At 48.7% G+C, this 22,487-nt stretch overlaps 1 protein-coding gene and 1 long non-coding RNA gene across 3 annotated transcripts in view; one reads left to right on the top strand and one right to left on the bottom strand.

The window, feature by feature from the left end:
* Positions 1–4,482: 4,482 nt before the first annotated feature.
* NTNG1 (netrin G1) overlaps positions 4,483–22,487 on the bottom strand; it is a 259,760-nt gene continuing 241,755 nt past the window's right edge. For both annotated transcript variants that reach the window (XM_037152524.2, XM_037152523.2), the window contains one exon: positions 4,483–5,732. In XM_037152524.2, coding sequence (XP_037008419.1) covers positions 5,500–5,732 — 233 coding nt within the window. In that variant the 3' untranslated portion in view covers positions 4,483–5,499. The remainder of the gene's footprint in view (positions 5,733–22,487) is intronic.
* LOC119054583 (uncharacterized) lies at positions 5,252–6,834 on the top strand. Its single transcript, XR_005083536.2, has 3 exons — positions 5,252–5,334; positions 5,982–6,115; positions 6,632–6,834. It is a non-coding gene; the product is annotated as an uncharacterized LOC119054583 (long non-coding RNA).

The raw sequence follows: 22,487 nt of genomic DNA on the forward strand, positions 1-22,487 counted from the left end.
GAGCGTGTGCCCTGTGTGGCCGTCAAATTCGAAATGACTGGGCCAGTAGAGTGACGAATCTGCATCACATTTTACGTTAAGCTTTAACATTTCTCCACGGGAACTATTTGGATGATTCGGAAGGCTGCAGCTGTGGACAGGTGGTGATTGGCAGCTGAGTCACCATGACACACCTGCTCACGCACCCCATCTTGTGCAGAGAACATTTTTCGGTGAAACATCAAATCACCCAGGTACTCAGCACTGCCCTCTACAGCCCAGATTTGGTGCCCTGGGAGTTCTGACTTGTCCCAAAACCTCTGAAAGGGAAGAGATTTCTAACTGTTGATGAGATTCAGGAAAATACAATGGGGAAGCTGATGGCGATTGGGAGAACTGCGTGAGGTCCCAAAGTGCCTACTTTCAAGGGGACTGAGGTGTCCTTGTCCTATCTGCAATACTTCTCGTATCTCATATCTTCTTCAATAAATGCCTCCATTTTTCTTTTAACCCGGATGGATACTTCCTGGACAGACCGTGTAGAAATCTAAACAATGCACCCTAAAGTCACTTAAGTCTTCTTGGTAGACTTGTTCTCCAGCCCACGCTAAAAAGTGTGTTAGGGGCAGGATTTTTTCTGCCATGATAGATCGCAAATAACTGCACTTTTCAGTGTTAATACAAGTTTTTCGTCGATGTTAGTTTCTCATTTTTAGTGAAATGCAGTGATGATTTGTAAAAGACACATTTCTGTTTCTTAGTGATTTGGCTCTTCAGATGCAAAATAAAGATGGGATGGTAATGGGTGAGTCACACCTTTCCAGGTGTTGCAAAGACTTCTCTCTTTTTCCCCCAAGATTGTTGGTGAAAATTCAGAATATTCTGAGAGGCGGCATTGCTAATTCTCCCTCACGCCATATTATGTTTATGGGCAGCTTCTACTGGCATTTGTTGGAATCCCTTTAGTGTTGGAATCCTTTTAGGCAACTAAAAGTGTCAGAAAGGTTAAAATACAGTTAAAAGTGAAAAATTCTCGTACATGGAAATGCTCAGAACTGTCCCAGTCTTGGTGCCAGATGAACCCTGCATATTTCTGAGGAAGAGAATTGGTCAGCACAGAGCCCTGATTTCCTGAGGCAAAGAAAGAGTTGTTCACGACCAGACACTGGGGATCAAAACCGTGGGGGTGTTCCTTGTCTGTATTTTTCACTCCCGTATAGCATTAAGGTGGTCCAATTGGGTGTTCTCAGAATAAATCCTAGGGTGTTATATGGTTATTCATATGTTTAAGTATCAGGTTAGTTTCTACCAGTCTTGCCGTCCTTGTTGATAAAGACTGGGACTACAGACGGTGGGTAAAGAATTCTAGTTCGGATTTCGGAAGACGAAGCTTTGAATCATACCAGATCATAAATACACAGCATCCCATAGGTAAATGCATAGAATGTGTAGTTCAAAGTTCCAACAGAGTCTGCATAATTCTGTGAGCAGGGAAGCTGTCAAACAGGTGTTTTGTTTAGTATTTAACAGCGGGGCGGGGCCGACAGCAGCCCCTTTTCCATTCAGCACAGGGCATCCCCTTTCTGACTACAGGGACATTACATCCCCGCAATCCTGGGTTCCTGTTGGTGGGGACTGAGGGGGATGGGACGAAAGACATGATTTCACAGTTTCCTCATCGTGTCCCAGTCCCTCCCCAAGTTCTCGTTTTCTATCTGGTGAGGCCACAGGCCTGGAAAAAGGTGGGGCACAGCACTAACCACCAACAGTGGCCCCCAGGCCTTCTCCAAACCTGCACCTTTCTTTCTGTTTCCTGAGTGAGTGATTTGTGCCAACTTAGCGATTGGACTCAAGGGCACCTCCAGGGCCTGTCCAGGGAGGTCCACTAAGCAGGGGCCAGGACACAAGGACTGGTGAAACCCATATGACATATTTCTAAACACTGAAGCGTCACACATCACGCTGACCCAGTGTTAAGTAACAATGTTCTGTCTGCTACCTTGACGCGAATGCTTTTGTAGCAGTTGGGAACTTGGGTGTAGATGCGGAGTTGTTAGACTACTCGGAGTTCCGTCCAGGCCGGCTGTGAGGCAGCTGCAGGCTGTTCCCTTCCCCCTTAGCTCCTTCCTTTCCACCCCTGAGCTCTAGTGTTCACTGCAAAGAGCCGCTGCTCGCTCCTGTGTGAATTCCCCAGTGTGCACTCCCAGGCCCCGGCCGCTCACCTCCCCACAAGCGCTTCCTCTGGGTTAACCTCTTGTGCTCCGTGTCATGCACTCCTGGGGAGGCCTGCCTTCAGGAGTCTGGACTCCCAGAGGAGGTGCGCACACACCGGAAATGTGGAGGACATTGGGTAGGGACTTCTAGGTTCCTGGCTACTGAGGTGAAGGGGGAGGAGGATCGGAATGGACCCTCTAAGCAAGGGCCTCTCTTTGCTGGGACGGCAGCGCCTCCTCCAGGCTGCGGACGGGTTGGAAACAAAGCACTGTCACAGGACAGCAGGGTGGTCTGGCCCCTTTCCTATAAAGATCAACACTTCCCACGGAGCTGAACCTTTGGACCAAGACGTCTTTGAAGTCTTAGGCTCATCGATGGCGTTGAGGGAAAGAACCACAATTTACTTTGCGGTGAAATCAACGGATGAGCTCACACACAAGACTGTACTAACGCACCTTAAAGGTTAATCCAAATACAGGCCGAACAAGAACTAGGACCTTAAGTGTGTGAACAATTCAGGGCCCACTTTTCAACCCAATCATGTTCCTAACCTAATCTTACACATGGAACCTGCTTTGCAAGAACGCCAAAAAAGCAAGCAAGCAAAGAAACAAACAAAAATCCCCCAAGTTGCGGTTTCTTCAAAGAAACACACCCTTCAGCGGAATCTGAGAATCCAGATTCAAAAGAACATTTCATTCCCAGGGGTTAGATACCTAAAAGTGAATTTTTATTAAAAGCAGATCACATCACTTTAGGAAATTCATAAAACTATATCTGAAGATACCGAACGCAATATATTCCTCCTCAATTTAGATTCCTCGAGCCTCATAAAGATAAAAATGCAGATGAAGTGGTTTAGATCAGGCCTTCATTAAATTTTAGAATTAGCTTCTGGAATCCCAGGTATTGAAATGAAACGTGCAGTGTGAGTCCTGAGCACGGTTACAAAAAGTGCCCCGTGGCTGGAAGGAACACAGTCTGCCTTTGGTCTGTGCTCATAAACGCTAAGACAAAGCAAATCCCAATTCTAACATGGGGGAATCTGCCTCATCATAAGGAATCTCAGACTCCGTGTGCTCTTGGCATTTTCACGTGTAACCTTTGGTGAGCTTAATGGGTAATCTGCTGTTTGTATTTCTCATGTAAATCTCCAGTTTCTGGTTGGCACTCGGGCACTCAGCCAGAGCTCTAATTTATTTCCATCTTTCCTTATTTCTTACTTCGAAAGAGACTGTGGGTTAGAATAGCAAACATTCAATCGACTTAGACGTGGGGTGGCAGGCAGGGCAGGCGTTACCTGTTTACCTTTTATTGCCTTCTTTGAATTGGCTTTTCTGGGAACAAAACCAATAAGACATACTGTCCCTTTATCTAGTTTTTAGCAGGTTATTTATCAGAAGGCATTATGCTCCCCCACCCTCAGTCCCACCCCACCCTGTTTCAGCAAGGAGTGGCAAAAAATCCGGGGCAAAGTTTTCAGACAGGAAGCAGGCTCCCGACCTACCTCTCCCAGAGCTCACTGTGCTACCCGGCCATGTACGACCTCACTTCCGGTTTGGGCTGAGCATCGTTTCTGGGTCCAGGAGGAGAGGCGGCTGCGATCCCATTTGTCACCTGCAGGACGCGTGTGCTGGGAAGTGATTCACACTGTGCCAGCCCCCCTGAAACCTGGCGATGCTTCCCCCCACCTGCCTCCCCTCGCCGTCTTGCACGGTAATTGGCCTCATAAAAGGCAGAAACGAGAATGTATTACACCTTGGGCGGTACTTAAAACAAACTTTATTCTCAGGAACAGCAGTTATGTCTACGTGCTGCTGTATATTTGATATTTGCTCTAAATAGTTCATCTGAATATATTCAAAGTCCAATTGCTAATTACTCGGTTTCCCTGCGACTTCCCTGGTTCCCCGGGTTACCCCTTATGACACTTGTGTAAACACTGTATTTGGGAAGATACATAGCTCAGCGTCCCTGGAGTCACATGGTCCCATCAATCTGTGAAAATAGCATGACTGAAAAATAAAAGTCTCTTAGTACTCTGCCAACAGGCTTTGGCATAATCTTGGCAATCACTTAGATTTTTTTCCTGTTATCATTTTCCCAAGTGGAAATAGTCTCATGTTTTGCAGAAGCTGTCCAAGCTAGGGAGCATCATTCCATCTTCCTGGGTGAACTGAATTCGCCAGCTGAGTGTATTCAGTCCACATAGAAATCAGTAAAGTGAGTGTGAAACGGCTTGGTGGCTTCTCCTTTCATCTTAAGAAATTGCAATACGGATTCCTGAAATCATTTCTGCAGGAATTTTTATTCTTTAAATCTTCCAGTGGTAAAGCAACAAGAAAACACTTAGAATGTCCTTTGGTGGAATCGTATTAACACTTGTTATATATGTAAACTGATATTCTTTGATGCCAGCACGTTCGTTGCCCTCACAGAGAAATCTCTGCACAATGAAACAAAACTGAACGGAAGGGAACAAAAGTAAGATGTCAGTCTGTGCTGATTCGAATGAGATACACGAACAGATTGTCTGGTAACACAAACTGGCAAGAATACAAAAAAATCTACATATTACAGTATTTCAAGAAAAATAACTTCATTTGAATACAAAAGGATAGATACACTTTCTCTTTTCCCTACGGCCACTCTCAGACAGTGGACAGTGGGCGCGGCGCGGGCACCAGGCGCTGACTCATTGCGTCGTGGACGGGCGCCTGGCTTGAGCTTCTGGAGGGGCTGGTACACATGTGCATCACCGACATCAGACAAAGAAACCTTTCAACCAACGAGGGTTACAGAGCAACGTTCACTAAAGCACAGGTTGGAAGGGAGTCAGGGGCCGAGACGGGCCCGGCGGGCGGCACAGATGGGCGCGCACCCGCGCACCGGGGAGCGCGCGGAGGGCGCTCCGCCTCGCCGGCCCCGCTCTGGGGCCGAGTGGTCCTGGGACGCGCCGCGTGAGAGTACCAGAATTTATTAGGTCGGTTGGTTTGCGTTGCAGTCTTTCCCGCTGCGGGGCGCAGCGGGGCGGTGTCCCAGCCTTTCCCACCGGCAGTCGGCTCTGCGCGGGCCGCGCGATCTTCAGTGACCTGAACCAGCCGCCGCCCGCTCCGGAGTCAGAAGGGAACGGACTCGCAGGTGCGCCCGCGGCTGACAAATATGGCTTAGTTCAGTCGGGCCTCTTGAGTTCGTTCCCTGCGTCTGAGTGGGGGTGTCTGCGTGTGGGTTTCTGGGTCAGTGGCAAAGGCTTGGGCCGCGTTCGCTTCCCCAGGGCACAGGCCCGGCCGGTGGCTACAGCGCCGCCTAGATCACCAGGGGCCCGGCGGTGGCCAGCAGCGCGGTCACCAGCAGCGCCGGGCGGCGGAGCGCGGACGCCCCCGGGCCGGAGCCCGAGCCCGAGCCGCAGCCGCCGGCCTCCTCGCACCGCAGCTTCTCGCACAGGACGCCCGTGTAGGCGGCGGGGCACAGGCAGCGCACGTTGTTGTGGCAGGTCCCTCCGTTCTGGCAGTGCAGAAGCTCGTTGTCGCAGACGTTGGCTGCAGAACGAGGGGGGAGGGGCGCGGGGCGCGGGGAGGAGAAGCAGAATCAATTTAAGTTCATCTGGTACATCATGTTTTCAGCTTAAAAGAAAATCTCTATCGATTCCGCGCCCCCCCCCCCCGCCGCAAACGAAGCACGTGACTCCAATTTCCAGACACAGGTGGTTTGCTGCCTTTGTTTGCACCATCCGTTCTTTTCCTACGGATTTTGGCTGCAACCTGAGACGGTACCATTGTGCCTTTCAGGCTGTAGAGTACAAGATAACGGAATACACCTGCTTTTGGCCCTGGCTTCTCACCGGACACCTGCGGTGACCTCCCGGGTTTTCAAAGGACAAGTACCTCATGCAAGAATGCAGTGCTTTTGAAGCCAGACGATGGTAATTAAAATGCAAAGCAGGACTGCTAAAATGACCCAGAGCCTCGAAGGGATGTGACATTCTCCCTGCAGGTGATCCCAGTGTCGCATGCATGATGACAGAAGCCAACTGAAAGGGACAAGATGGGACAGGGGGCAGGCAGCATGCTTCAGGCGGCAGCCACATGGGAAGAGAGAAAGCTGTTTTTCGGAGAGGTGTGAAGAGGAGCAGTCACTTCTGCTCCTGACAGCCTATTAGGATTTTTATCCTCTTGTACACCTGGGGAGTAGCGTCCAAGGTTACCTTGGTTTCCCGGGGATGATAAGAAATGCAGCGGTGAAACCCTGATTACCCAAATTTCACTCTGTTCACCGATCGATCACCTTCCTTTGAATAAGTCAAGACAAGCAATTCCAGAGACTAAAATTCATGTGCGGTCCCTGTCATGTAACTTTCACCTCTCATAATTTCTTAGTTCTTCAAAATTCTGGTTACCCTCATTTACCCTCATTAATGCCAGGTTTCTGATTCTTTTAGATAATCAAGGTTTCACTGGTTTAGCAGAATGTTCGAGAGGACCCAGGGACATGAAAGGAACAGCACAGTGAAGAGCTAAGAGCCCTGCCCAGCAACAAATGCTGCCAAAGCACTCCGCACGCAGAAACGCTCCGGAATGGGCGGTGGGGGCAGAGCAGAAAAAGGAGTTTGTTAAAAAATAAATTATAACATTTTTTCCTTTCTTTTTTTTTAATGCCATGGTTCAGTTGCCCCAGGGGTACCACGTGACTTAACCACACACATACACCCACTGAATATTTCTATCAATTGCAAAGTATTTAAAAAAATAACCCCCATCTCCCAAGCAATAATTCAATAGTGTTGTCTTGTTATTACTCCAGTTCCACGGTCATGCCGCCTTCAGAAGTAGCTTCTTCCAGACGTGCTAATTAACGGTGTGTGTGCAGCTGGACCGAGAACAAGATGGCGGAGGGAGCTCAGAGGGTTGGTGACCAAGTGGCCTAGACAGGGCCCTGCGTGACCACCTTCCAAAATTCCTTGGTGACTTCCTGGTGGCAGTCACGTAATGTGTTGGTGTGATTTTCAAAGGGACTCGCACTTGCTATCTGTAAATGTCCGAAAGTGATGACAGAGGCCCGCTAAACCCTGCAGCTCAAAATCTTGATAGGCAAGGTGGTGTTCCGGCTATAAGGGTACAGTGGGTGGTTGTACTCGCTGGCTCTCACTGGGCGGCGCAGAAAAGGTGAGTGGTAGGCCCATATTGCAATAGTTTAGGAGTCAGGGTTTAAAATGTCAAGAGCTGTAGTCAGGAGGTCAAGTCTACAAGTAGAGGGAGATTAGATCATGGTCAAAACTGACAAAAGTCTTCCTTTTTTTTGGTGGTTGTTAATTTGGAAAGCATGCATAGGTTTTTAGGATTTTGTTTCACTTACACTTCGGGAGATATCTGTTTAATTGGGGCCACATGGAAAAAACAGATCCAAATAACTGTTTGCATTTAAAGTTAAAGATTCTCAGCATTTTGATTACAGGGAGCAGATTGCTGAATAGAATATTTCCTTTCATTTAGGTGCTGCAGCTAAGGAAATATCTGTTCCATCAATATCGATAATTGCTTGCCTTGAGTAATTGAGAAGAAATCAATAGTTAATTAAATATTGCTCCCCTTAAAAAAAAAAAAGCTTTTTTTTTTGCCTCTTCCTGGGCCTGAATGTAAATCAGGAACTGAGGTTTCTTTTTTTTTTTTTCAAGAAGTTGGTGATTAAGTTAAAATTCAATGCCTTTTCTACATTTAAATAATCCACTGGTTGATATGGGTGATTGTGAGAAATTTAATAAACAGACAAGGAACAGATGTAACCTCATGAATTGGAGGAATGTATTTTTTGTAAGACAAACTGTGGTGGTGGGGGTAAGAAACCTAGAATCCATCTCACTACTTTAGAACTCACTGTAAGACATACTACATTTGGTCTCGTGAGCGGGTTGGCCTTTGGACAAAGACAGAACCTGGCCGCTCTGTTGGAATCCTGTGCTGGAAACACATCGAACCCTAACTTGCAGACCTTGCCTGATGCTCATAAACTTACGCTCCATCTTTGTGTGTCTCTGAACCAAAATCGTGGTGCTCACTGAGTAACCGGGTGGTTAACAAATATCACTGAGCTCTTCCCCAGCATATGACACTTTGTACTCAACACCGCGAGGGCAGAAAAGAAATATAAAGCCCAGCTCTTACGGAGTTCAAGTCTGGTGGGGAAGATAAAATATATGCAAGAAACGATGTCATATTAATTTCATGAAAGTGCCCTCATTGGTTCCATCCACCTGAATCAGCAGCATACCTGCGGTGTGCCAGGGGTCCTGCTAGATTTCATAGCTGTTATTCTACCTGCCCTAAGGGAGCTCACCGTTTGGCAGAAAACAAACAAAATGAGCGTATACAGAAATAATTATGATGCGATATAAGAAAGACAATAAAGGGAGCATTTGCAAACGGCTAGGGGAACTCAGAGGCTGGTGTGAATAATTATTTGGGGGGAGATTAGAGTAGATTAAAGACAGAAGATGGTATTTGAGCAGAGATGTGCACCAGGCAGCATTAGGGATGGGAAACTGGAAGTAAAGGCACAGAGGCGAGAAGGAGCATCGTGCTGGTTATTAAGCAATTGTCTCCCAATTCTAAATCCGTCCAGTGTTCTGATGTTGAGGCTGGAACCCTGCAAGTTGTCTGTTGGCTTCCACTCACAGGGGGGCGCTAGAGGGAGCAGAGGAGGCAAGAGGGAGGAAGAAGAGATTCACCCCTCTCTCCCCCATTGCCTGGGTCTTCCTAACAGCAGAGCCTCAGCAATGGCCCCTCTTCCAGCAGCTGCATTTGAATCCAGGGCTCAGTGTTTTCGGAATCAGCTCCATCTCCGCCAGGGAGGGTCCTGCGCCAACCTTGATTTGGACCTATCGACCTTGAGGGTGTAGGCTCTCTTGCAGGGGGTCTTGTTACAAGCAGGAAAAGCTGATTAAGGGTTCAGGAGGTACGGATTTGGGACAGAGCTGATGGGTCATCGTGACGAAGGGTGAAGCAGCAGGAGGAGACGACCTCATCCTGGGAGAACATAGATGAGGTAGAAATGAGAACTGGGGGGTAGAACACCGGAGAATGTTAGCGTTTCAGCCATAGGGAGAGACACAGTGACCATGAAGGATGCTGAGAGCAAAAGATGTTACCAAAGCCGAAGGGAGGGGGTCCAGAAACAAAGAGACAGACTGGGCGTGTCTGAGAGGAACGGCACTTTGAGCTGGGGCAGGGACACATGTAAAAATAGCATCGCATGCTCCTACTCACTCTGAAAGAAAGAATTGTGGAATAACTAGAAAATGGGCTGAAGAAATGCGAGGAATTAACGTTTCCTAGAGGTCTTTGGCTGTCTATCCGAAGTAGTGGTTTTCAAAAGTGGGTGGCTGGCTCTGCCTCCCAGGGGACACGTGGCAATGTCTGGAGATGCTATTTGGTCGTCACAGCCCCGGAAAAGACACGTGAGTACGTAGAAGCCAGAGATGCTGCTAAACATCCTGCAACGCACAGGACGGCCCCCGCTGGAAAGGTCACTTCTCTGTTAACGTTGGAGTTAAATGAAGAAGGCCTGGCTCAGGGAGCCGGCCAGAGCAAGGAAGACAAACAGGCGCCCTTACGAATCCCGGGGAAAGGAGAACAAAGACACCTTAGCGATTCTAGATCAGAGACCGTGAGTTTTGCAGGTGAGGAGCCAGGGGAATCCGAGGTGAGAGTAAATGCTAGAAGTGGAAACGAAAGACCGGGTTATCTTCCTGGGGGTGTAAATGCAGAAGATTGGGTTCGGAGACACACCCTTTAGGGCTGCTCACAGTTAAAGGACAAGTGGAACCCCAAGCACACTCTGGTTTTTGTTGTGCTTTGCTCTGACACAAGGGGTGAAATTAGAGCTTGAGGGCAACTCAGGGACTCTAGCTCAGGAAGCTGAAAGCAGTCTGGGGTGGAAACCTAGCCCAGGTCCCCCAGTTTGGAGAAAGGCTGCCGTACAGAGCTGTATGCGGCACTGCCCGAGACAGCGGGAATCACTGTCCACCCTCGGTGGGTTTTCAGTTGCACTGACCAGCTATTCTGCTCGCGTTCACTCCACACAGTGACCAGGTGAGCTCCTTGTGAGTAGCACTCAGTGTCACATCTTCTAAGTTCTACCATGTTCTGGCAGTGCTCCGAATACAGATCGGCTCGGACATCAAACAGCACCCCAAGGACGGAAGGTCCAGGCTGGGAATGGCAAACACATTGTGTACCGCTCTCGTTTTCTCTTCCCCAGGGCCCCTCTCAGCCCAAGGTTCCGGGCATCTGCCACCAGCTGACAGAGCCGGCAGCACTCACCTGGAACCCTGGCATCACCTCTGTTTTAAAAATCCTCCGCAGGTTGAACATTCAACTAGGGAAGGATTTCTATCCAACAGGGCACCTGGCAGGCACCCCCTTCACCTGGCACCTGTCTGTGTGGACAGGCCTTACACTGCCAATGCTGCACCGATTTTGGGAAGTGCTGACCTTAAGCATGTCCTGACTCTCTCTTCACAGCCTAAGAGGCACCATCCCAGTCAACACAGAAGGTTCACGTCCAAATGCCTCCCACGACACTTGATTTGGTACTGGGTGCACAGTGTTATTTGCTAGGCACAATGAATTCCTTTTATTGTGATAAACGGCGACCTCTCAGATATGAAAAGCTACTGTAGTACTACTTTGATCATAGCTGGACTACATTCTAAAGGATCATTTCACTCTTGATAAAAATAATTCATTTATGGCGTGTCCAATACCAGGCCATAGGACCTATAACCCCCTGATGTTTCAATGTCAGGAAGGCTTTCAAAGGCAATGGCCATGATAGTCTGCGGCCTCTAACAGGTAAGGGTGTAGTGTTATTGGTAGACTCAAACACAGTTGCGGGGCTAAGAGACGAAGCGTGGTGGTCCCTCTGGTGGGGAGGCTGAAGCCAGCAAGGGGTTATACTAATTCTGATCGCAGCTTCAGTAAGTCAGCTGCAACGAGCAGTAGATAAATAAGCTCCCACCATGGCGGTGAGTTGATGAAAATGCCCAGAATTTTCACCATGAAATAACGAAAACAACAAGCATCCCTTCCTCCCTTTGTCATGTCTTTGTACTTTTCCCGTGGCGTGGATAACAAGGGTGACCAGGACGTGGTTAAATTCCTCAATTCTTCAACTGGATTTTGGTGGGTTTCTTGACTGCTGTACCCATTTCTTTTTTCCCAAACCTCAGTCTATTGTCAAGATGTGAATTACGGGACTTTGTTTCCTTTTCCCCTCTGTTAGTCCTTTCTGGAAGGTCTTGAAAAGCAGACCTAGATGGGGGGTTTCATGTGCTCCGAGGGCACCAGCAGGGACTGTGTATTGCTGGCTGTTGTATTCTTTTTTTTCCCCCTCTGTGACCTGAGGGGTCACTTATTCCCATTATGGTCATAATGACCCATTACACTACCAAAGGCAAGTTTTCCTTTTTTCTGTTTGGGTCTCGCTCAAAGCTACACATTTAAGGCCACCCTGCCAGGGAGCCGTTCGCTTGAGCAATGCTGGGTCTGTATTTATAGACTTGAAAGTTTCTCTTTTTGGCTTTGTCTCCCGCACTTCAAGGAATTGATGCACTGTGTTACCGTGACAACCTTCCTTGATGGCTGTATTAATAAAGTGACCTCTACCTTCACCACCCGAAACAAGCCTGGGATTGCTGAGGGAACGATGTTCTAAATTGTTCCCATCCTTTTCAAGGAAACGTCAAAGAATGAATAACCTCCGCCCAACTGGCTAATAACAAAAGCATGTGCACAGCACTCGGTCCTGATTTTGGCGTGTGAGAGCGTGTGGCAGGCAGATAAAGGGCTGGGATTATGACCCACTTATTCAGCCTCGGCAGCCGTTTCGCTGAGCTGTGAGATGAGACATATAAAACCGAGCCCACAGGTTGGCTCCCGGGGAACGGAGCAAACTTTATAGACTGCTGTCAAACAGCCTTGTGGGTGGAATTGCAGGTACACCAATTGCATTTTCCCCTGTCTTTTCTCACTTCTGCCTGGCCCTGGTGGGTGACACGGTGCAGCGGAAGGTACACAGATGGGGAGACACGGGACCTGAGTTCCAGTCCTGAATAGCCCTCGCTTTGCTGTGAGGCCCCAGACACGCCAGGAAGCCGCTCAGTGACGATGGTCCATCCAACGCTGCTCCACCTGCCAGGGCCCTGTTCTAGATGAGAGTGTTAGCCGATGAACAAGCCACCGTCTTCTGGGGAATCTGCACTATTCCAGGAACAGCTCGGGAGTGGGAAAGGAGTTTTGAAGCGGGTGTTTGTGAAGTTGTCTTGAGTTTAACGACTTGCATAAACATTTTGCATTTCCTACCATGCTAGGAAAGCCTAGCATGGTACAGAGCGATGAGTGGGGAATTCTTCGTGATGGAATCCGTGATGACTGCTGGATCCCTGGCCCAATAGTAGGAGTCTTGGTGGGGATGCCAGGGGCTGTTTTGGCTGGATCGGTGTGGCCTGTCCGTCTTCTCTGGTGCCCCATGGAACAGGGAGAGGTTTTCTGGTTTGTTTGCTTTTTGTTTTTTTGCCCTAAAAGCAGGAGGAGTAGGGAGAGAGTCAGGCGAAGGACTTGTGATTCGAGTCTGGTCTTGGCGGTTAATGGGCTGGGTGAACTCGGGAAAATTGTTTCACCTCAGTGTGCCTCTCTTCCTCCACTTCTGAAGCAAGGATAATAACTCGGTCCCATCCACCCACCGCCCAGCTGTTGGGAGCCTCGAGATGCCTTATGAGGAGGAGCTTTAAAAATCCCAAAGCACGACCTAAGGGTCCGATGCCTCCCCCACTGTCCCTCGTGCTGGAAGGGTGAGGGGCTTGTTCCTTTCTCGGTCAGAGTAATGAGTTCGCCACTCCCTCTCCAGTTCAAGGTGCCCGAACTGAAAAAGGAAGCAAGTGCCCTCCCTCAAAGACAGCATGTGTATGCATGTGTCCCCTGCGGGCATGAAATAGAGACAGCAGGGGACAGCGTGCAGCTCCCGAGTACTTGTCTCAAGCACTGCGTACGCCGCAGAGGCCTGCACAATGGGGCTGGGGACAGTGAGAGGCAACCGGTATCCGGACTGAAACCCGGGAACAGGAAGCGGGAGCCCCCATGCCTTCCTGATCCCTGTCCCCACTTCTGTCTGTGTCTGTATCCATCTGGGGACAGCGGGGCTGGCGGCACGATCCCGTGTGACAGCACCCAGCCCACGTGGTGTCAGTGCGATAAGGCTGAGGGACAGAGTGCAGGGCTGTGTGGCAAAGGTAGCAGCTGTCAGCTGGGTGGTGAGGCAGGTCTGGATCCACAGGACGGCAGGCTCTGACATCTGAGAACGGCCGCTGCATTCTTCCTCATGGAACATGAGAGCCGATTATGGGAATGATGTCTGCTCTGGTCAAATCAAAGGCAGCACCGACCAGAACCTCATGACAAAGCCAAGTGCATTGTGAAGGAGGCCACATCTGCAGTACGCAGCCACCCAGCTCCAGGAGATGCCTGGTGACGCCAGCAGGGGCGCTCGAGACGTCGCCCCAAGCTCTCCAAGGTTTCCAGCGTTTGCAACCGGAAAAAAGCCTCTGCTGACGTTGAGAAAATTCATTTCCCGAGACGCCCACAGGCCGCAGGCTGGGCACCTTTCGCAAAGTGATCATGAGGGATGTGTTGAAATCCTATTCGGGTCAACACCTTCAGACGGGGGCAGAGGCAAGACGCTCCCCAAAACGCTGCGGAGGAATCGCCGCCTTCCCCACCTGGTATCAGAAAGCGCACTGGGCAGGTTTAATGAAAAAGGTGCCACCTCTACTCTTGTGCCTGAGGTGGAAGATGGGGTCCCCTGGAAGGCACAGTCCCACACGATGGCCACGCACAGCAGCGGGGAAGCCATCACTTCCAAGGGCATGACACTATGTCAGGAGGGAAAGCTGTGCAGACGTTTACCCAGTGTGATCCCCACGAACAGTGACATCAGTCCTGGCAGACACCTGTGTAACGGCAACCTCGCCGCGACGAGTCACACCAAAACGTGGCGGGTGCTTCTCTCTGGCTGGCAGGAGGGCAGGAGATTTTAGTGACTTTAGGCTTCATCTTTATCCTTTTCACTCTTTCCCAATGGCCTACAATAAAGATATAGTTCTCCGATGACATTAAAATGTCCATGAAAAGAATTGTTGTTCCTTGAGAAAATAACTATCTTTTACTGACAGGATAAAAGTAATTTGTTTAAGAAATGAAATCATGGGACCAGATTTTACCATATTTCACTACTCATGTTCTTAACATATATTTCTTGTCAAACTACCAATTATCTTAAATGTCTATAGTAATTAACCTGGAAAAGGCAGACAGGGGTGTCCAAACTTTTGGCACCTCTGGGCCACATCGGAAGAAGCAGTGTTGTCTTGGGCCACGCAGTAAATACACTGTGACGTGTAATCACAAAAAAGTTTCATAACGTTTTAAGTATATTTACAGCTTTGTGTTGGGCCACATTCCTAGTCATCCTGGGCTGCATTTGGCCCACGGGCCGTAGGTTAGACACCCCCAGAAGAGGGGTTGCTACCCGACCCCATAATCATGAGAGAACCCTATACACTGGGATTCCTTGCCACGCCTGGGACTGCACAGCCTCCTGAGCTAAAGGGACCCGCAACCCAAGGCCGTGTTGCCTGGTGCAGATGGATGCAAACCAAGGGGACATTTTTACACTTGAGCATCAAGACACAGCGATGACGGTGACTGACTTTCCCATGGCCCTCCCAGCCTAGCGGCCCACGAGCAGATTTAACTTAAATAGAATGTATTACCTGCAGCGTGGTTGCGTGGGAGACTCACACCTGCCCCACGTGACACACCTGCCCGAGTCTGTGACCTGCCCACTGTGGCTACGTCCTGAGTATTAGCATTGTCCCTGGCACTAAATAGAAGCCCAATAGATATTAAACAAATAAACATCATCTTTTGACCTCTTATTGGTAGATAGATAGTTATTGATACAGAATGATATAAAGCTTCTATTATAGGCTGGAGAGTGGGAAGTGAAAGGAAGTGTCCCCTGATGGCCTCACCTTAACTTCTGGAAGTAGTCGGAGGTAAGCATGAAAAGGCAGGAGTAAAGTGGGGTCTGGAAGGGAGGGCGGGATATTTTTTAAGGAATGGGAGAGGAAGTAACCCAGGGACCCGTGTCACAACTGTACACCGTGGTCGTTTAGGGCTTCCCGTACGTGACCTCGCAGTGGAGAACACTGGCAGGACAAGAATGGTGACTAGTCTGGGGCTTCTTCCTTAGAGCCCTGATACTTTACAGACCAAGGGGGTGGGCGGGGGGTGGTGTGGGAGAGGGGAACAGCCATGTGGCCAGGTGAGCTGGAGCTCAGACGCCTGCCCTTCATCATCAGGGAAAATGTATCAGCACTGACCTTGATAGGAGCACTGTGGTTAAAACGAAGGCAGGACAGACTCAGCCCCGAATCAGAAACTTTGTAGGTTTAGTTGAAAGGTGACTAGGGACCTGTGACTGGGATGGAGGTAAGAAGCCGCCACGGGGACGCAGAAGAACGCAGGTAGGAGGATTTGGCATTCTTTGCACTGGTGTGGGAATTGGGAAGGGCAGCTGATGTGTAAAATGCCCACATTCTGAGTGGGGGCGGGGACAGAGCAATGCCACAGGCCTCTGGTGGTTGCCATCAGCCAATCCGAGTCTCTAGGCTAAAAAGAGATAATTGTGTCATTAATTCACATGTGTGATGATGATTGTTTTTTTGAGACAGAATGTTTTTGAGCACTTCATAAAGCTAAATATAATCTAAGGTTCCTGTTTGTTGAGCTATAGCCAAATGTCTCCTTAGAGACCCAATTTTTCCTGTGTGTGCTTGGCAGGGGTGTCCTAAATATGGGCTGAGCCCTCTCAGGATTTTTAAACAGCAGGGATATTTAAGGATGAAAAATAGCTACTGAAATCAAACAGCAGTAACTTTTCTGAATGATTTTTTTCCCTCCAAGAGTCACTCCTGGCTGCTGTGGTCTTGCTGTCCCCATAACCACCTCTTGACAATGTCAAACCACATCCCGAGAGGCGACTGTAGAACAGCAGAATGAAACAAAGCCATTTCCTTGTTAATGCCCATGTCGAGGCCAAATGAATTGGTGCCCATAAATTTGAGGCGAGGACAACAACAATGACAGGAGTCATTTAGCGAGGCCGCACTCCCAAGTAAAAATGACTGCTAATTTTCAAAAATGTCATTTGTTCCCAGAGACCGAACGTTCAAGGGATCTAAAATCTATTAGCGAGGTTAAGGAAGGACAGAGAGGCGGTGATTACGGACAAGTCGTGAGGGTACCTTTTTCATACAGTCATTGCTGGCCACCGGAACTCGCCTGGTCCTTTCCCGCTGAGGAATTCCTGAGCCACCCACCGTACACACGGCAGAGTTGAGGGTTTCTTTTCTGCTGTGGTGCTGCCCACAAGCCTGGGCTCGAATACGGGCATCGCCACTCCGGGCTCCCTGATCTGGGTTTCTGAGTCTCCGTTTCTTCATCCGTAACACAGGTCACTTCCCGTGGCTGCTGTGACTTTGAGAGATTTAACTCGCAGTTATTATTAAGTGCTCTGTACGTCCTACGGGGGAAATGCAGGCTAGAAGAGCCGCTGAAGGGGCCCTTGTTTTTATAGGTTCATGTATTTCCATCTCTGTAGATGATGTAACTTCACATCGAGTGTGGTCCTGTGTCTTCTAGTTCACTTTCATCATTAAGGATTTTGAGCTCCTTTGGTGCTTAATTAATACTCACTGATTTGGAAAAAAATCATATTTCACTCCTACCAGTAGGGAACTCAAGAGCTGGAAAATTTTAGCTTGAGGTAAAAAGTTCTAAGTCTAGCAAGTAATGTGTATGTTAAAGCTTTTGTTTCAGAAACTGCAGCTAAGGCCCATCCCGGCTCCTGGGAAAACAGCTGGCCTCCTGGGGCCCTGCTAGAGATCACCTACCGCCTGGGGACAAGTGGAGGCATCCGGCCTTTGTGTTCCAGGGAGAGACAGAGGACCACCCGCCCCGGGAAGAGCTAACTGCCCAGGACAGGAATGTTGCAGCGTCTTTCACCTGAATCCTCCCTGAATCTCAGAGCCCTCACCACACCTTGTTCATTCCCTGGTATAAAAAATCTGGCCGGGAAAGAGAAGATGAAGATGGTCTGTTAGGGTAGGAACCTGCCATCTTCTCAGATCATGAATAAAGTGCCATAAAGATTCCATCGTGTCTCTGCTTATTGGGTTTGGTAGTGACAGGCAGCCCGAATGCCAGGATCTTTTCCTGTTTCACTACAGTTCCTTACATGCCGAAACAACTGCTTACCTTTTGAAAAGACCTGCTGGCCTGTTTTTCTTCAATGCTGAGAAAAACAGACAAAAGCTCTTATTGAAGAAAACATTTGAGTATAGACAGGGACGTGAGACCAAGTCAGGAACAACATTAGGAGATTCTATGCAATGTGACTTTTACTAACACTAACTTCACGCTCACGGCAGAAGGAAGAGCTACTCAGAATCCTTTCTCCACATCCAAGGGAACCCTTTCCTAACTGGTGAAGAAAAAGGCATCGGTTTTAGAGCAAATCCACAGAGCGGGTGAACCGAAAGGAGCAATGGAGTTCCTGCAGGTGCAGAGCAGGGCTGCTGTGTCTCACAGGAGAGCTGAGCTGTGACACCCTAATAGGACACCAGCAGGACAAGCAGTGTGTGCACATTGTGTTGTCTCAGACTTCCCGATTCAGCAGCAGAAAGAAAAAAAAAAAAACAAACTGGTTTCGACATAGAACTGGGAGCCTGAGAACATTCCTTAAAACCCAGTAGGAAGATGTTCATGCTTCCCTCTGAAGGAAACTAAGGCCACGGTTACAGTGGGCAGGGCAAACCGTGCTAAGTTAGAGAGAAAACACGGGACGTGTGTTGAAACCCTTGCTCTAACCCATTTCCTTCCTCTCGACACCTCTTATTTTTGGACTATGCACACCAGTGCGTCAATACAGAGTCATTCTAAAACGCAGGTTCCATGGGAATCCGGACTTGGCCTGCTCTGCGCCCGGTGGCATGAGCACTGCTGAGAGCAGTGTCTGAAATCGCATTCGATGAGCACCTGAGTGTTTCTGAGTGAATGAACACGTGAATTTCATTTAAAAAATACAACCCCCTTGCTTCCTTTCCACTTCTGAAGTGCCTCCCCACTGCGTGTGCCCCTCCCCTAGACAAAACTGCACGGAGATGCGGAGACCAGTGCGAGCCCCTCCCAGAGCGCTCACAGGGGACGCCTCTGGCTCCCCGCTGCCCCCTGGGTGATTCTGCAGTCGGGAGCCCCTACAGTGGGGTCAGCTTCTCCCTGTTGTCTGGTTTGCTTTTACTCCCCAACGTAGACTTTCTACTCCTGGCTAATCTACTCACTGTTTTGCACATACACCCACATACACACACACACACACTTCAAATTATAATTAAGAGGCTGCACACTTTCACATGTCATCTTGCTGAGTATTTCCACTAATCTCACAGGACATACATTTTTATTATTACTATTATTTCCATTTTATGGGAACCCTGTCGATCACGTCCAAGCCTCCCCCAGTGATGGGGCAACAGGATTAGAATTTAGGCACCTCTGGCTCCAAAGCACCATGGGTCCTTGCTGCCCTCCTGTCTGTTGATTGGTGCATGCTGGCCCCTGAGTAGGTGCCTCTGCTCCTGGTGTGTCCCCACCCAGCCTTAAAGGTCCAGCCCGTGGACGACCCCCACCGGGAAGATTTCTCCAACCTTTGCAGCCTGCAACACTCATCCTGCCTTTGAAGCCTTGTGGCCAGTGATCTAGACTCAGGGATACATGTAAATGGTGATATAATTTGGGGGCAGCCGAATTTCAGTCTTGGTTGCAAATCCACCCAAAACTAGCTGCTTGATCTCAGGCAAATCACTCAACCTGTCTTTGTGTCATTCATAAAATGGAGGTAATTTATGCCTCACAGGGTGGTTATGCAGATTAAATGAGTTAATCCATATAAGGCAATCAGAATGGTACCTGCCAGAAAGTCCCTCAGGAAATGTTGCTGCCTTTGGTTCTTCCAAACCTACACTGGCCACTTATTTGTCATGTGTGTGAGCGATGGTCTGAGGGCAGGGCGCCGTCTCCTGCCCCTCACCACCGTCCACACTGGGCAGCGTGGTGCCTTGAGCACCATGAACAGCCCGTGAACTTGGCTCCTTGAGGACAGCAGCTGTCTCGTCTTTGTGTCTTCCCACAGCTCTATTATCCCTGCGTGCTGAGCATCTTAGTCTCTTTTTCTGGCTCATAACGGGAGAGTCCCCTTGATGGTTTTTCAAGTGATTCCTCCGCTCTGCAATCATGGAGCAGTCAAGTCATCCCTGAGAATATAATTGAAACAATCGGAATTTCATTAGTAATTCCAAGTATTCAGAAGTTCCCTTAACTTAGTATTTTTTTGGTAGTTCCTTTTGTTGTTGTGGAAAGAGAACAGCAGGGAGAGAAGGGAAGGAAGACCTGGAAGGCAGGGAGGTATGGGGTTGGGGTGCCTGGGGGGCGGTAAGCCCCCCACCCCGACCTGCCCAGGCAGACACGCCTGTCTTCCCGAGGGCTGCCTCCAGCTCTGTGTTTGGGGGTGTAGGTCGCACTTAAAGTTTAAAACCTTCAAGCTCTTAAACCACAACTCTATCTTAAATCGAGCTTCAAGCCAGGCTCTGTCATTCCAAGGGTCAGGATGATGAATGAATCACATGGAGTCCCCTTAAGAAAGCACAGCAGGGGAACAGGATTTTGCACTCCTCACGTGCTCATGCAGACCTGTCCCGAGGCCCAGCGAAGCCCAGCCCCACCTCAACCGGACAGGTTGCTTCGCTGGGCACCTGCTTGCTTGCTGTGTGATTCCCTCCCTGGGCCATGTGATCTGGAGTGTCCTCCAAAGTTCTGATCATTTGGGACCAGTTGCCCCACAGAAGTCCCCTTGGTTGATCTTAAGTTCTTTGCTCCCACTCACTCCTCTTTCCCCCAGGGGTGCCTGCTACCTGTCACAGGTACGTCAAACCTTTTATCTGGGTCCAAGTCACTGGTTTGCCTGTGGTGCCCCTAACTAGTCAAATCTTCTGAGTATCACTCCAGGCCATTAGGGTCGGTTCCAGCAGGTCTGCCACCCGATGGCTCAGGCAATTTCTTTGTGCTAATGATGTTGCTGGTTATAAATCTCTCTGCTTGTCAAAGCTCCCTCCAGTGTTGGAAGGCATTAGTCTCAAAGCTAGCCTGTGGCCCGCAGGGCTTTAACGAGACAAAGCAGGCCCCGTATTCACAGATTGCAAAGAAAGAAAAGGCTCAAGGGGGTGGGGAGTGCGGGGTGTAAGGATGGCGCCCTGCTTATGTTAAGTGAGGGGAAGAGGCACGCAATTCAACCCTGAAGGGGCGGGGGTTAGGCTCTTACTTCAAAGTCAAAATCAAAGCCTTCGCCCTGCTTTCATATTTCCAAAATAATGATTAGAACCCTTTTTTCTTTAGTCTAGGAAGCAAGTATATAATTTCAAAATAACCACAAATCTCCCCAATCCATCAAATGGGAATTTACTTAAAAACAAATACGCTGCATTTTTAGTATATTGTGGACATTTGGCCATTTTTAGGGTTACTAATAGTTATTAATTTTTAGGGCTAAAGTGATTAAGAGGTATCGTTTAACAAACTCATGGAAATGACTCGTCAGGACATTACCGGGGCCCTTCCATACGCCAGGCAGCAAAGTGTTTGGAAAAAAATCTTGCGTAACACGGTCCATCTTAATTCCTGACAATTTTCTGATAAGTCTTAGGGTTTCTTTTGATAGAATGCTTAAATACATAAACAATGTTTTAATATTATGGAGTATATTCTCTTGCCATTTTAAATTCATCAATCGTTATTTTCTGGGAATCAGTGTAAAAACACCCAAGAGACAAAGATTCCCACAAAACTGAAATGGCATATTCTTTTTTCTAGTATTCCACAACAAACACAATGAAAGTGCATGGAAAAACTCCAGTCAGTAAAGAAGAATCAGGTCGAAATTTCAAGACCGATAAATCTGCCTGACCAAGTTCTAAGCTACAGGATACAGATTTATTTAGTACTGTTAATGCCATTAGATCCTTACCTATACTGCCAACGGCCGCAATGGGAGAATAATGGGAAGTAAGTGAATGACCACACGAAATCGTAAAGGATTTTCAGTGATTTCCAGCCTTCATCAGTTTGTTTCCTAATAACTACATAATGAATTCACCGTGACAATAGGTACTTGCCCAATGACATCAAAATTCATGATCAATACACGCTAAGTGGACTAGGGATCTAGCTGAGGACATCATTGAGTAGAAACCCAGCAAGGGACAGATGAGGATTGGGGGTGCCGTGGGGGGAGTGGAGAGAAAGGAATTCCCTGGTTTGGGTGAGGACGGCTGCAAGTGGCAACTGGAAGTAACTTGGTGCCGCTGGTCTCTCACCCAAGTTCCAGGAGGACCGGCAGAGGCCAGGTGTATTCAGAGTCGGGTCAGCTCTTGGCTCCTCCACCCACCAGCTGTTGACACTGGCCTGGCAAGGACCCCCCCCCCCCCCAACTGCAGCGGCCACATCTGTGAGACAGGCACGTGCTTTTCTGGGGGGGGGCACTTCTGGAGATGCAAAGAGACACTGAATATAAAAAAGCTTACTGAGAAATGGTACCTAGTTTGACTGCAGAGAGGGTTAAATGAGGTACGATGGTCTAGGAATACCTGGCAAGTAACGAGAGCTTCTTGAATGCTGATTCCTCTTCTCCTTATAAGGGATTAAAAAACAATAATTCTCTGCAGAGTCCCCTTCCTGTGTGGTAGCTACAGGAAAAGCGCATGTTGAGATGTCATTGCAGATATAACAATGGGGGGAAGCTGTTCAGTTAAGCTGGAATAATAATAACAAAAGCTGCCATTTCTCTAGTGATTACTCAGTCTGTGCTAGGCATTTTTCTATGTGATTTTCATGCACTGATTTGTTTAATCCTCTTTGTTTTTTAAAAAACATTTTATTTATTTATTTTTAGAGAGAGGGGAAGGGAGGGAGAAAGAGAGGGAGAGATACATCGATCAGTTGCTTCTCGCATGGCCCCGAAAGCCAGGCAGGTGACTGGGAATGGAGCCAGTGACCTTTTGCTTTGCAGGGTGATGTCCAACCAACTGAGCCATGCTGGCCAGGGCTGTTCAGTCCTCCTAGCAATCTTACAAG

This window comes from Artibeus jamaicensis, unplaced genomic scaffold (assembly GCF_021234435.1).
Source record: "Artibeus jamaicensis isolate MK-2021 breed Jamaican fruit bat unplaced genomic scaffold, CSHL_Jam_final scaffold_1689, whole genome shotgun sequence".
NCBI lineage: Eukaryota > Metazoa > Chordata > Mammalia > Chiroptera > Phyllostomidae > Artibeus > Artibeus jamaicensis.